This window comes from Melopsittacus undulatus, chromosome 3 (assembly GCF_012275295.1).
Source record: "Melopsittacus undulatus isolate bMelUnd1 chromosome 3, bMelUnd1.mat.Z, whole genome shotgun sequence".
Lineage (NCBI taxonomy): Eukaryota > Metazoa > Chordata > Aves > Psittaciformes > Psittaculidae > Melopsittacus > Melopsittacus undulatus.
In genome coordinates, this window is record NC_047529.1 from 83,105,942 (window position 1) to 83,120,650 (window position 14,709).

Genomic DNA, 14,709 nt, shown 5'->3' on the forward strand with positions numbered 1-14,709 from the left:
GATGGCTCTTACTCTAGCTGTAAGAGGTATGACTGCTTCTATGGAAGTCTGTTCTTGTTAGCCCTGTGCATGTAGAGTAACTACTGAGGGCCCCCAAGATGCTGCTTGTTTCTGCAGGCAGACTTGGCAACATGGCTCTCTTGCGTTGGACATAGTAGGAAGAAGTGTATGGTGCCATGCTACCTGAATAAGACTCTGAAGTTCCACCATTTCTGTTGCTACAGTGATATTGCAGGAATGCTGCTGAAATCTACAGGAATGTTTTTAGATTCTGGACTACAAGACAGTTGTGATGAATTTTGGGCCAGTGCCGATGACAGTACTGCATCAGATGAAATCAGGTATTAAGCCCTTCAGCTTAATAATAACAAACACATTCATGTTTCTGTACCCCTGACAGGTACATAATTGCATTTTATTTCTAAGAGTGAAAACTTTGTAAATGCAGGATTCCATAGACTTTTATTGCTGATACTTCTGTATGCAGTGGTAATGACCATCATCTTGTTTGTTTAAAGCTTAATAACCTTTTTAGTTCAGAGTATGAGAGATTGTATATGTAGCAGTCTTTAAATTCAGTTTATATACCGTTATAAAAAATGTGCCTGTGCAAGTTAAATTTATTTTGGTCACTGTTTGTAAATATTATCTCTTCTATGTTTTTTTACTGACACATATGTAAATAATTCTTATTTTCTAATGCCTATATAAATGCAATATGATTTATTAAAACATTGTCACTTCATTCTTACCAATGTTTCAGGAGGTCTGTTATAGAGACCAGCCGAGCACTCAAAGAGCTGTTTCATGAAGCTAGAGAAAGGGCCTCCAAAGCTCTTGGCTTTGCTAAAATGCTGAGGAAGGTAAGTTAACAGTATAGTTTCATCTTATTTGTATGCTTTAAAGAAATAGAGTCTGAAAGCATATTCTTTTGTCATTGTTTGTAGGACCTTGAAATAGCAGCAGAATTTGCATTTTCAGCCCCTGTGCAAGATCTTCTGAAAGTTCTGAAAACAAAAGAATATGTAAAGGTAAATTCAGTTTAGAGGCATGGAAGCAGAGTGGAGATAGAAAGCAAAATGTCAAAGGATATTTATTGGCATACTTGTAATTTTTTAATGTGGCATCTATAACTCAACATTTAAAACTTTGTATGTAATGTTGAATTATGGTAGTCAAATTATTTTCTATACCTGCGTTTGTGTGAGTGAGGACGCTGTCTGTATTTCGGGAAATAGGTGTCTTAATTCCTTTCCTTTCCAAAGATTATCTTTGTGATTTAGGAAAAGAATTTTTGCTTCAATAGTACTTACTCATTTGTGAGAGGGTAGAAATAACCCTTAGTAGATAGTGTTGTGAAACATAAGCACTTCAAAGTTTGTAAGGTAAAGAGATACATCAGGAAATAGACATGTTTAAGAAGATCATCTAAGACTGTGGACCTGTGTTCTGTGTGCTTTTATAAGGCAACAGTATTATACTGGAGGTATATAATATCATGTAGGGAGTTTAATTTTTTCAACAGGTTTTAAACTCAGATGCATATTAGTTTTGGGACTATTTAGCTTTCAGTAATAACCATCTAGTTTTTACATTGACCTAACGTGAAAACTGAATTGTTTTCGTCATAAAATATGGCTGCTCAATGGTAAAAAAATCGAGTGCAGTGTTTCATCATTGCATGGTGACATCAGACTCTGAAAAAGAGAGAATTAAACTCCACTGCAGTCAGTTACCTCACGTCAAATCACAGGTATCAACCATTTTACTGGTTTCACAGTCTGATTCTGATGCCTGACTTGGTTAATGACAGATAAATGACAGATATAATGTAGAAATTGTTTTTAAATAGTATTGTAAGTAGTATAATCATAATAAGTAATATAATTTTGAGTAGTATTTTTTAAAAAGAGAACACTCTTATTGGACTTAATTAATCTCTCTTACATGAATAGTAAAAGAGTGATACTTTTTTAGTAATATTTTTTGCTTACTCTTAATCTTATGTGGCCATTGGGAAATGCTATATAGATTATTAAAGATCCTAAAGGAATTTTTCTTCTTTTAATATTCCAGTCATAAAAATGTGTGCTTCAGAACTCTTATATTAGTGTTGACTAATTTACTTTTTAAATGTGTGTATATGTATATATATATGAAATCAGACTTCTTTCTAGCAAACTTCTTTTAGAAGAATATGTAGAAGAATCAATTAAAGGTGCAAAGAAAGGTGTCATTGAAAGTTGGCGATCTAGCAGGTTTTAAGACCAGTAATTTCTTAGATGCATTTTGACTTTTAGTGCAAAAATAGCTGAATGTATTGGTTTAGTATATACACTGTACAGCTGTTTAAAATGGAAACTCTCCCTGTTGCTTAAATGAGATGACATAGATCTATTTTACCTGTTGTATGTTATCATAGAAGACAGTGAGATTCACTTGTTTATGTTTTTATTTTTGCTATAGGTACAAATCCCTGGACTTGAGAGTTTACAAGTATTTGTACCAAATAATATTGCAGGGGAAAAATCTGTGATTTTGCAGCTCCTCAATGCAGCTGCTGGAAAGGATTGCTCAAAAGACTCAGATGAGCTTGCATATGAGGCCTATTTACTAATGACCAAACACAGTGGTAAAGAGCATGAATTAGATGACAGCTGGAGTGCATGGGAAGGTCAGCCAGTCAAAGTTGTGCCACATGTAGAAACTATTGATACCCTACGCACCATGCAGGTGAGTTTTGTTAGTTTTGGGGATTTTTTTTTTCCCTGTTTACATGATACTCACACTTCTTTGTGAATGCTTGTCTTTCAGCTTAGCCACACTAATTCAAGTGAGGCTTGTGTTTTATAGGTAATAAGAAAATTCAAGGATAGGATTGATTCATAAGTTGTGCTAATACAAGATTAAATTCAGTGGATTTTAACATTTATTGCTACAATGTACATTTTTCAGGGTTGGACTTTTACAATAAAGAGATACTTTAAATATCTAGTTGGGGCTTCAAAATTAAAAGTGTGCATGAGTCTTGAAAACTGTGCATTAAGCAGTCACCCGTCTCTCAGAACATGTGGTGGTTGTGTGCTTTCCACACACAGTGAGACCAGTTACTTTTGATCTTGAATGATTTGTGACATTTAAATTTCTGTGGAATCTACTGGATGTTCAATGGTTATGCAGGAATATTTCCAGTCGTACTTTCCTTCATAGCAAACTAACAGGGGTTCCCTACCAGCAGTTCTGCTATGCTTTAGCAACTGAGCCAGCTGCAGCTCCCTGCCCCTTCTGTTCTTATATCCTTACATTATGCTAAGTGAATTTTCCTTTTGGTATGTCGTGCAGTTCCTTGAATCCTTACCATAAGTGGGTTCTACTGCCCATGAACAGAGCGATTTTCCCTGTCACTGTGCCTGGCTTCTAGCAGTTAGAGGGCTAATAGCAATTGAAAAGGTCACTCCTGCACGTACTGGTGTTCTTAATGTGCAAGTGTGTTACTTTTTGTCTATTGTCCGGACTAAACAATAAAAAAATAGCCTTTTATTAAGTGCTTAGAATTTCATTTGACTTCATTTGAAGTCAACATTTTATTCAGAAAATGAAAACAGCAAAAGATGAAATTTGGCTTGTGGATGGTGCTCCGACATATGTAAGTGCATGTAAAACACTGTGAATGTGTTTGTATGTGTATAACACTGTTTATTAAGTTATTTAATCTAATTTTGAAAGATTAGGAAGTAAAATGTCTCAGAATGGTGTCCTGTGTATTTTTAATAAAACAGGTTTTGACTGCGAAATAGAGAAAGTGTAAGGTGTTATTTAAAAAATACTCATGAAAGTATCCCATCAGCATTTAAAGAACTTTGAGCATGAAAATATTCTTAGGGGGTGAGGTACTGAAAATCAGGATGAAGTAAGTCTTGTTTTGTGAGTAGCTTGTTGCAGATGGGCTGTCTGTAGTTTGAAATCAACAGAACTTACTATATGACTCATAGTGCCACAGCAAAGACTGTGACTGTGTACTTGTTACAGGCTTCTGCAATGTCAGAGCTCTGCTTTCCAAAACAAATTCTTCCATTTTAATAATTTTCAAAATGGGAGCAAATACTGTGTGGTAATCTATGACTTTCCTTGTTCAGTCGTAGTTTTTTGTCCTGAAGTGTATTACATTACTTGGATAAAAACCTGTTTATTTATGAATGGCTGTTACCTCCATCTGCTCTGAGAAAATAGAATTATTTTGCTTAGATTTTGCTTCTTCATGTGTAACTATAAGAACGAGGGATATCTTGTGTTCCTAGGTTAATAACCTCCTCCTTGTAGTCATTCAATCTGCCCACCTTGTGAGTCAGAGAAAAGCTTTCCAGCAGTCTATTGAAGGGCTCATATCTCTGCACCAGGAACAGACATCCAGCCAACCAATCATTGCCAAAGCTCTACAGCAGCTAAAGGTAATACCTCAATCAAAATTCACGGTACTTTGCTCACTGAAAAGTAAATATGTGTAAGGAGACTTGATTGCAGAGCTAATGACATATTCTGCAATTGTAATGTATGCAACCTCTGTGGCCTTTACTGTCAGTGCAATTTTCATTGTGATTTTGCAAGATTTCCGAGTGTATTTTTGAGCAATATTGGTGTAATCATTTTTGCACTGTGTAAGTGGGACACTAGTCCGTAATACAATAGAAATAATAACAGCACCAGAATGAATACATCTTTCTGTGAGAGCACTATTGAACTGAAAGAAAGAGTTTGATTTCATAAAAATTAATTCTGTCAAAATCTGTAAGAATTCTATTAATGATATGCAAGAAACAACTTTTTTTCCCCCACTCTTTAGTGGGGTGTGTTTTGGTTTTGTGTTTTTTTTCCTTTTGTTTTTTTTTCTTTTTTTTTTTTAGAATGTGTTTTTTGTTTTTTTGTTTTGTGTTTTTCCTTTTTTTTTTTTTTGAGGACCCAAAAAAACCAAAGATTTGTTAGGTTGAAGTTGCAATATCGTCCCTGCATTTCCCCCTGAGTTCAGCAGAAGCTCTGCACACATACCAGAGTGAAAGTAACCAAAGGCTTGGTCATCTTGTAGAGAGTAAAACTCATTTCTTGTCTGTCTGGTTTTGGTAGAGTGTCTTTATTTTGCGTCATCCCTGCCTCCTCCTGCTGTCTTTCTTTTTAAAGTTAATCTCATTCAAGCAAACAAAATTATAATGCTTCAGTTAATAATAAGATTTGCTTACTGCAACTGCTAGAAACTCTTTTTGCGAAAGACTGAATGAATTGTGATGGCATTAAAATACATTTCCATTTAAGGTAATGTAATTGTTAAAATTGTGTTTGCCTTAGTCTTGTCAACTGTAGAATATAAACACTCATTTGATGCCTCACCCATCTCTTTTTGTTGTTGTTACTCAGAGTGATGCATTACAGCTATGCAGTAAGATAAGCTGTGCCATTGATAGAGTTGATCACATGTTCACATCTGAGTTTGATGCTGAAGTTGATGAATCTGAATCTGCCACTCTGCAGCAATACTACAGGGAAGCCATGATTCAGGGTTATAATTTTGGGTTTGAGGTAAGGAAACAAAATCTTAATGACACATTTTTCTTTTACTTTTGGTAAGAACTAGTTGAAATTTCTGGTTTTGTATTGGTGCAAATAAGGTAACTGTAACTCTGTGGGAATAAGAAGAAATCATAGAATCATTAAGGTTAGAAAAAATATTTAAGACTGTGGAGTCCAGCCATTAACCTAACATTGCCAAGTCCACTGCTAAACCATGTCCCTAAGCACCACATCTACATGTCTTTTAAATACCTCCAGGGGTGGTGACTCCACCACTTCTCTGGGCAGCCTATTCCAGTGCTTGACAACCCTTTTAGTGAAGAATTTTTTCCTAATATCCAATCTAAAGCTTCCCTGATGCAACTGGAGGCCATTTCCTCTTGTCTTACTTATTAACTGTGAAAATAGACCAACCCCCACTTTACCACAACCTCCTTTCAGGTAGTTATAGAGTGTGAAAGGTTCTCCCCTGAGCCTCCTTTTCTGCAGGTTGAACAACCCTCATCTGCTCCTCTCAGGACTTGTGTTCCAGACCCTTCACCAACTTTGTTGCCCTTTTCTGGATCTACTTCAGCAACCTCAATATGTTTCTTGTAGTAAGAGGCCCAAAACTGAACACAGAATTCAAGGTGTGGCCTCACCAGTGCCCAGTACAGGCAAACAGTGGGGCATTTGTGACCAAAATGGAGGACCTGGCACTGAGCCTTGTTGAACGTCATACAGTTGGTGTTCGCCCATTGATCCAGCCTGTCCAGATCCCCCTGTAGAGCTTTCCTACCCTTAAGAAGATCAACAGTTCCGGCCAACTTGGTGTCATCTGCAAACTTACATAGGGTGCACTCAGTCCCCTTGTTCAAATCATTGATTAAGATATTAAACAGAACTGGCCCCCGTACTGAGTCCTGGGGAACACTGCTTGTGACTGGATTTAACTCAATTCAACATCACTCTTTGGGCTTGTTCATCCAGCCAGTTTTTTATTCAGCAAACAGTACACCCATCCAAGACTTGGGCAGCCAGTTTCTTCATCAGAATGCTGTGGGAAACAATGTCAAAGGCTTTACTAAAGTCTCAGAAGACAACATCCACAGCCTCTCCCTCATCCACTAAGTGGATCACCTTGTCATGGATGGGGATAAGGTTAGTCAGTCAGAACCTGCCTTTCACAAACCCATGCTGACTGAGTCTGATCACTTGTCCTGTACGTGCCACATGATGGCACTCAAGGTGATCTATTCTTCCCTGCCACCGAAATCAGCCTGGCAGGCCTGTAGTTCCCTGGGTCCTCCTTCCAGCCTTTCTTGTAGATGGGCATCACACATTTACTAACTTCCAGTCAACTGGATCCTCTCAATTCTAGCAGAACATCATATAAAGTATATGTTGGTGCAGAAATCTTATAAGAAAATGACTGTAAAAGAACAAAGAGCTCTATTAAATGCAGACTCCAATTAGCAATGCCTGGAATTTTCAAAAAACTTTTAAGAACTTAATGATTTCAGATGTAGTCATGTAAGCTCTGCTACTTGGCAGTGTTTTAAGTGAAATCAGAAGTATCTTTTGATAGTGATTGTAATGTGTAACTTGGCTTCTTACAGTTTTTTCATCCTAGGATAGCATAATGTTATAAATGAGCCATTCTTAAAAAGCTCATGGTGATTCTTTGATGTGCTGCGTATAGCTTTTGAGTGCCTGCCTTAGAGTGATGATGAGGAAATGCCATGTTCATGTTGCTTTTGTATACAGGTTCACTATTTGATTCCAGTGAGCTTTGTAAATTTTTTTAAGACTGTATTATACACTAGCATGCTTCTAAGGTTATAATCTTTAAAAAAATAAACAAAACAGCTGGCATTTCTGTTTAATTTTTTAAATGCAGACATACAGCTTTTTAATCCCCTAATGCTACCTGCACTGTAACTAAAAATAGATGCTACTTTGCAGTTCAGTCTCTAATTGTAAAATTGAGCTTTTTTTTTTCTATAAATATGCAGCTGCTTGCATAAAATGATTTTGTCTAAGACTAGGTTGTGACTGTTGCCATACTACAGAATTTAGGTAGACTGCAAATACTCCAGTGTATATTGCAGATGGTCTTCCTGTTCTTACTAATTAAGACGTGAAAAGTAATCTTTAGTTTCTTACAGTACCATAAAGAAGTTGTGCGCCTGATGTCTGGAGAATTCAGGCAGAAAATTGGAGACAAATACATCAGCTTTGCCAGAAAATGGATGAATTATGTGCTAACAAAATGTGAGAGTGGCCGAGGCACTCGACCCAGGTAACAGCCAACTTGTTACTACCATAGTAGCTTGTGTTTAAATACCATGCAGGATTTTGCACACTGTGAATAATGCTTTATTGTTTAAAAGTTCTTCTGAACTATTGATTCTTATGGCCCTTAAATTTTGAAAGTAATTGGAATAGTAAATGCATAAAGCCAAGTGAACACTCCAGCTGCTTAGCAGAAGAATGTGGAACATTTTGCTTTATGTTAGCTGACAGAAAATGGGAAGAAAAAGTGGAGATTGTTAGACCCAGACAACTAAAGACTTTAGGTAAGGGTCATTAGGTTGGAACAAAAGTGCTGTGTGGTCAGGAGTCAATAAAGATTGCAGGATATGCAACAGTAAATCTCTGGGTATTCTGCAGAGAATTCCATGCCAGTTGTGGAAATGTACGTACGGAAGCTTTAGCCTCCTGTAGAAGTCCTTCTGTTTAGTCCTTCTGAAAGCATCTGAAGTATGGCCTGCAGATGAGGTAGAAGTATTTCCACTCTGGTGAAAACTCTTCAGTTTTATGATTGCAGTAATGGATGGATTTGTGGATTTTGTTTTGTTGTCTCAAGTGCTTGCTGTCTGTTGTCAGTAGTGTTGTGTCCAGCAGTCTCTCAAACTGCTTGCAGCTGGTGCTATGAAACTACTCCTGGACACTAACAAAAAAAGTTATAATCTTACATCACTTTGAGGATGTAAGCAGAGGAACTGGGAAACTGGCCCAAGCAAAATGATACCATTACTTACTTCATTTGTTTAGGTGGTTTTGCAGCTGGTATATCAGAAATTTAATAGAATTCTTTTGCATTAAAATAGATGCCTTATCTTGATCTGTGCTAGCAGTTTATGTATCGGCAACAGTTTTGTTTTAAGTATAGGGCTGATCACTATGTCCTGGAGGTGGTTTGCTCTGCTTGCTGGAAGGTGGAAAGAGTGGATAGCCTGAAGTGGATAGGCTAGTTAGGGTGGTGTGCTAATCTTCAAAACACAAAAGGAAACAAACAAACAAAAGAAAAGCCCAACCAAAACAAAGGGCTTGTCAAATATGTTAACAGCAAAAGGAGGATGAAGGTAAACTAGAGATGTTTAATGCCTTCTTCACCTTTGTCTTTAACACAACTGGTTTACCCTGTGACTCCTGGAGTGCTGGGTTGGAGTACCATGAGTAGGGAAGTGATGAGCCCCTGGCTGACTTTAAACTTAAACAGGTTTTGCTGCAGCAGTACAAAACACACAAATCTGTGGGGCCTGATGGAATTAATTCCAAGGTACTGAAGAAGCCAGTGTTATTGCAAGACCTTCTTCTGTTATTTATCAATGGCTGGAAATCTGCAAGGAGGTCCCTCTTGACTGCAAGCTAGCAAACATTACTCAAATTTTCAGGAAGGGCAAGAAAGAATACCCTGGTAATTATAGCCTATCAGTCTCACTTCAGTTCCTGGCAAAATTATGGAGAAGATCATTTTGGGAGTTACTGAAAAACACTTCAGAGACAGTGTCATCATCAGTCAAAGTTAACATGGGTTCATGGAGGGCAAGCCATGCCTTGCTAGCTAAATATACTTTCATGACAAGGTTACATGCCAAGTAAATGGAAGGCAATAGACGTGGTTGGGTTTTTGTGTCTTAATTATCATTTTGACAGCTTTTGATACTGTCTCTCACAATATCCTGAACAAAATGTCCAGCATACAGGTAGATGTGCACAATATGGTGGGTGAACAATTGCCTGAATGGTTGGGCTCGGAAGAATTGAAGCAAATGGGGTAAGATTTGGCAGATGTTCTCTGGAGCTCAATTTTAGGGCCATTTCTCTTCAATGCTTTTATCAGTGATCTGGACACAGGAGTTGGATCCCTAATAAGTAAGTTTGATACTAAATTAGGAGGATCTGTTGATTCCCTTGAAGGTACAGAGATCTTACAAGAACTTCATAGATTATGGGTACTGGGCAATCATCTGAAATTTAACAAGTGCCAGATTTTGCAACTGGGGTGGTGTAATCCTGTATGTAGATACAGATCAGAGGCCAAGAGGTCGGAATGCAGCCCTGCAGAAAGGGATCTTGTAGTTCTGGTTGATGGTAAGCTTTATGTGAGTCAACAATATGCCCTGGTGGTGAAAACGGCCAACCGTATCTTGGATTGCATTAGGCACAGTATAGCTAACCAGCTGAAAGAAGTGATTGTCCCATGATACTTACCGTTGGTGCAGCCTCACCTTGAATATGTATGCACTTTTGGGCTCCACGGTGTAAGGAGGATGTAAAAATATTACAGTGTGTTTAAAAAAGAGCAACAAAGATGGTGAAAAGACTAGAAGGTAAGACTTAATGCAGAGTGGTTGAGGATACCAGGCTTGCTCAGCTTAAAGAAGAGGACACTGAGGGATGACTTCTTTGCTGTCTGTGACTTCCTCATGTGAGGTGAAGCAGAGTGGGAGGCATTGTAGACCATGAAGAAACAGCTTAAAGCTGTGTTAGGGAAAGTTCAGATTGGATAACTGGAAAGAGCTCTTCACTGACAGGGTGAAACAAGCTTCCTAGGGAAGTGGTCATGGCCGCAGGCATGTCAGTGTTCAAGAAGCATTTGGACAATGCTCTTATATATACTGTTTAATTTTTAGGTTGCCCTGCGTGGAGTCAGGAGTTGGACTCTGAGGATTCTTGTGGGTCTCTTCCAACTCAGGATATCCTATGATTCTACTTGCATTTTGTAGGTTGCAGCTACTAATTCTAGTAGGCCTAAGAGGAGGCAGTGAGGGGGAGAGCAGGTGACTGAAGACACAACTTTCTCTTAGCCAAGTTACTTTTTTGTTTTACATTACGAATGCAGGCCCTGAAACCACTGATGCCCAGTTACTACTGATCAGATAGTAATGAAATCATTAGTAGTTTGGTTTCAGAAAGGAGAATTTAGGCAGGGAACGTAGTGGTTTGTCTTGTTGCTCTGAAACATGCTACAAGGGAATTGATGATACTATTCCTGTAGATAGCACATATACAGGTTGAGATATATAGCATGGCCTGCTTACTTTATTTGGCAGTGTCCTTGCTAAAATTAGACTTTACCTGAACATAACTGGGCAAATACTAATGCAGATTAAATATTTTACCTCTTCTATGTTGATCCATTTTATTGCAAAGATTTTATCATATTTTCCAGAGGAAAAATAATTAACTGCCATTTACTGTTCTTAGATGTTGTCGAAACTCTTATGATAGCTTTGGCAAAAGAGCAATTAATTTTCTGTCTTTTATTTTTCTTTGAGATAGGTGGGCAACTCAAGGTTTTGATTTTCTTCAAGCCATTGAGCCAGCATTTATTTCAGCTCTCCCAGAAGATGACTTCTTGGTATGGAATAAGTTATTCTCCTTGTTGATTACTTCTAAGTGCTTGTGAAGCTATCAGTATATGTTTTCAGAGATATTTTTTATAAAACGATGTCTGAATATAAGTGCTGTCTGAAACAATTACTGTTGTATATAACTGTTGATGTTGATCTCATAAAATTGTAGAATCACAGAATCAGCAAGGTTGGAAAAGACCTTTAGGATCATCAAGTCCAACCAGTACCCCAGGCCTGCCACTCCTAAACCATATCACTGAGGGCCTCATCTATACAGTTTCTGAACACGTATGGGGATTGTGATTCCACCACTTCCCTGGGAAACATATTGCAATGCCTGATTACCCTCTCTGTGAAGAAATTTTTCCTAATATCCAATCTAAACCTCCCCTGGTGCAACTGGAGGCCATTTCCTCTTGTCCTATCACGTGTTACTAGGGAGAAGAGACCTACCTCCACCTCACTACTGCCTCCTCTCAGGTAGTTTGTAGAGAGAGACAAGGTCTCCTCTGTGCCTTTTCCAAACTAAAGAAGCCCAGTTTCCTCTGTGTTTCTCACTCAATTCCCTCACCCAGATCATCAGTGAAGATATTAAACAATGCTGGCCCTAACACAAAGCCCTGAGGGACACCACTAGTGATGAGTCACCAACTTTATGTGATACCATTTACCACCACTCTTTGGGCTTGGCTATCCAGCCAGTTTCTAGCCCAGCCAAGAATATATCTCTCCAGGCCATGAGCAGCCAGTTTCTCCAGAACACTTCTCTCTTTATTTTGTAAGACTCTGAGTAGAGTAGTAAATAGGGTATGTTTTTGACCATTGCCATTAATGTTTTCAAATTGCTGACAAGTTGCTGGTACATCTTAGGAGGTTATTTTTCTTTGCCTCTTGGGAAATTTGATGGCAGATTTTTTTAGAATTACAGTTTATAATTGTCATAATAAATTTCAAATAAGATTCTGACTCTCAGTTGACACCTGGAGTTCATTTATGGGTATGAAAACAAAGTGACAGTTTTTTAAATGTATTTCTTCAAATTGTGCCAATGTGAAACATACTTTAAAGCATCTTTCTTTTATTTTTATTGTGGAAAAAAAAGCCCCAATAGACTAAAACTGCCTTTTTTCTGTGCTCTGCCTTCCTCCTTTTCTTGTGGAAGTAAAATTCTGAGCATTTATTTCTCTGGTCTTGGTACAGTCGTACAGAGAAGTGAAAGCACAGTTGCACAGAAAGCACAAAATAGCAGAAAGTGAGTGATAGCACCTCTGATTTTTATTAATTCCAGGATGTGTTATGAAATGCCAACCACATTAATCCTGCATAATACAGAAATTATATAGTTTAGTATTTTTTCACATGTATTTTTATCAAGAGCTCTCAACTAAGTTTTGTTTTAGTCCTGTGTGTGTTGCTGGGAAAGGGTTGTCTGCCTAGATGATGGAGTTAAGCTTGTATTTTAAATACACTGATACTTTAGCTTCAAGAAATAGCCGCTCAAAACTATTTGTGTTGACACAATTTCTAAACAAGGCTTTGAAAAAGTGGGAGAGAAAGGGGGAACCAAAAACCTTAGCTGCATTTCTGAACCCCTGCTTTCTTAAACTGGATTTCAGTTTTGGAGAGCATCACTTGAAATCTCTTTTATTAATCTGACTCCTGTATAAAACAGGCCACAGCATTTCACCTAGAAGTGTTTGTGTCAGTCCTAATCCTTTATTTAGATAATACCCAGTGTCATAGAAGAATTGCAGTCTGGATTTAAAGCTCTGGAATTAAAGCTGAAATTCTTGCTCAGTCTGGGTTGGAAAAACTTTTTTTTTTTTAACTAGCTTCAAGTTCCTGGTCTTCACTAAGTTTTTGAATTTCCTGAAGCAGTTTTGATAGTCTGAATGACTGGTGTATAGAAATGGCCTTTATAAAAGCTATACCAAAGAACACAATTCTGATTCCTTATTGTGAAGATATATCTTATCCCTGGTTTTCTGACACGCAAATTGAATTAGAGGAAGATTTAGTAACTTGTCTGAGGTTGCATACACAGTCAATAGTACACCTGGTAATTACACTCAGATTGCCTGAGCACCACCAGTTCAGTGGTTTTAACTATTAAAGATTCATGAAAGATTTGCTAACTTCATGGGTGGATAAGTAGATTTCTTTTAATACGTAGTGCTTCATATTTGTTGTCCTACAGACTTGTCTTGTGATAGATACTCTTGCCCGTTTTCTTTGGGTGTTTCTTCTTGGGTAGGGAGAGAAGGCAGTTGCAGCTTTTTTCCAGTAGGCTTGGTATTTAATTTTATTAACAATGGATATTTTTAAGTTCCACTAGCTTTATATTATGAAACGTTCTTTATGATGTATCGTTGTTCAGTTCTTACATAGTTTTGACAAGCTCAAAAGGCAAGGCAAAACTAAGACTTCATAGCTTAAAAAAAGAAAAAATCTAGGAAGTCAAAACTCTTAACGTGGATCCAAAATTTTAATGTAATTGAAAGAATGTAGGGGTGCTTACTTGACAGATTATATATTTAACCAGTGTAATTTTGTTGCTGTGAGATTTAGCATATGACTGTTAACTCTCTTGTAGCAGAAAACACCACTTTTTCTGTTTGTCTTTTTTAGAGTTTACAAGCACTGATGAATGAGTGCATTGGCCATGTTATTGGAAAACCTCACAGTCCTGTAACAGGTTTGTACCTTGGTAAGGCAGAAGTTACTGGCCTTCGTTCTGGAGCTTTGCTGCTATGGTTGCAGGATTTTGATTGTAAAGTACTTGGAAAATGCTACAAATACAATAAAAATATTTTTAAGCTTTTTGTGGATGTTGATGCAAAACCATTATTGCCTGACATGTAAATGCATGGTGGTTTTACTCAGGAAGTTAAAATGCTTTACAGATGCTTTCCTCTGATTTGGTCCTTGAATTCCTGTGAAGTCTTGCAGATGTTGTAGAAAAGGACTGTGCTTTTTAAAGGCTGGCTAAAGAAGTGATTACAACTTTAAGGAGGCAATAGTAGCTCCTTCTCCCAAAATTTCATTATGGTGCTGTAGATATTTACACTTCTGATGGACCTTGTATTATAAGGCTACAGAGGAGTTATACCTGGGGGCTTGACAGTAGAGCTGTGGGAAATAGTTCTCCAAATCACAAAATTTGTCATACTGTAAAAAATATCCTTGGCATTAGAGTGTAATCAACATATTTCATTGTTTATCTTGAGAAAAGGATGTTTCCTAAGCTGTGTTTCCCTTTTCTGTATTCCTCACTCAGCACCGTTTCCCTCTTCCTACTCCCAAGTCCATTGACTGTTTAAGCTTTCAAAATAGCATGTCATCTTTTCTTTTTCCTAATGTCCGCTTCCTGCACAGGGTTGATGGCAGGAGGCATGTTAATTTGACTTGGGCAAGAGGAGGTTTTTCAGTATTTCAGGAAAGTTTCAGTTTTTATATAATTTTGATGAGAAACCCTTACAGCTGAGAAACCTTTCATAATGAAAGTCAGTCCACTTCTGTGGAAAGA

The 14,709-nt window shown here is 37.6% G+C and overlaps 1 protein-coding gene across 6 annotated transcripts in view; it reads left to right on the plus strand.

The window, feature by feature from the left end:
* MAP3K4 (mitogen-activated protein kinase kinase kinase 4) overlaps nucleotides 1-14,709 on the plus strand; it is a 66,383-nt gene that overhangs the window by 29,029 nt on the left and 22,645 nt on the right. For 3 of the 6 annotated variants that reach the window (XR_004080718.2, XM_005150116.2, XM_031049784.2), the window contains exons 7-15: nucleotides 225-341; nucleotides 764-863; nucleotides 948-1,031; nucleotides 2,467-2,733; nucleotides 4,299-4,448; nucleotides 5,407-5,568; nucleotides 7,707-7,840; nucleotides 11,110-11,188; nucleotides 13,812-13,890. Coding sequence is in view for 4 of the 6 variants with exons in the window: in XM_005150116.2 (XP_005150173.2) it covers nucleotides 225-341; nucleotides 764-863; nucleotides 948-1,031; nucleotides 2,467-2,733; nucleotides 4,299-4,448; nucleotides 5,407-5,568; nucleotides 7,707-7,840; nucleotides 11,110-11,188; nucleotides 13,812-13,890 (1,172 nt within the window). In the remaining 2 variants the exon portion in view is untranslated. The remainder of the gene's footprint in view (nucleotides 1-224; nucleotides 342-763; nucleotides 864-947; nucleotides 1,032-2,466; nucleotides 2,734-4,298; nucleotides 4,449-5,406; nucleotides 5,569-7,706; nucleotides 7,841-11,109; nucleotides 11,189-13,811; nucleotides 13,891-14,709) is intronic. The other 3 variants (XR_004080719.2, XM_031049783.2, XM_031049785.2) reach the window with 1 other exon arrangement.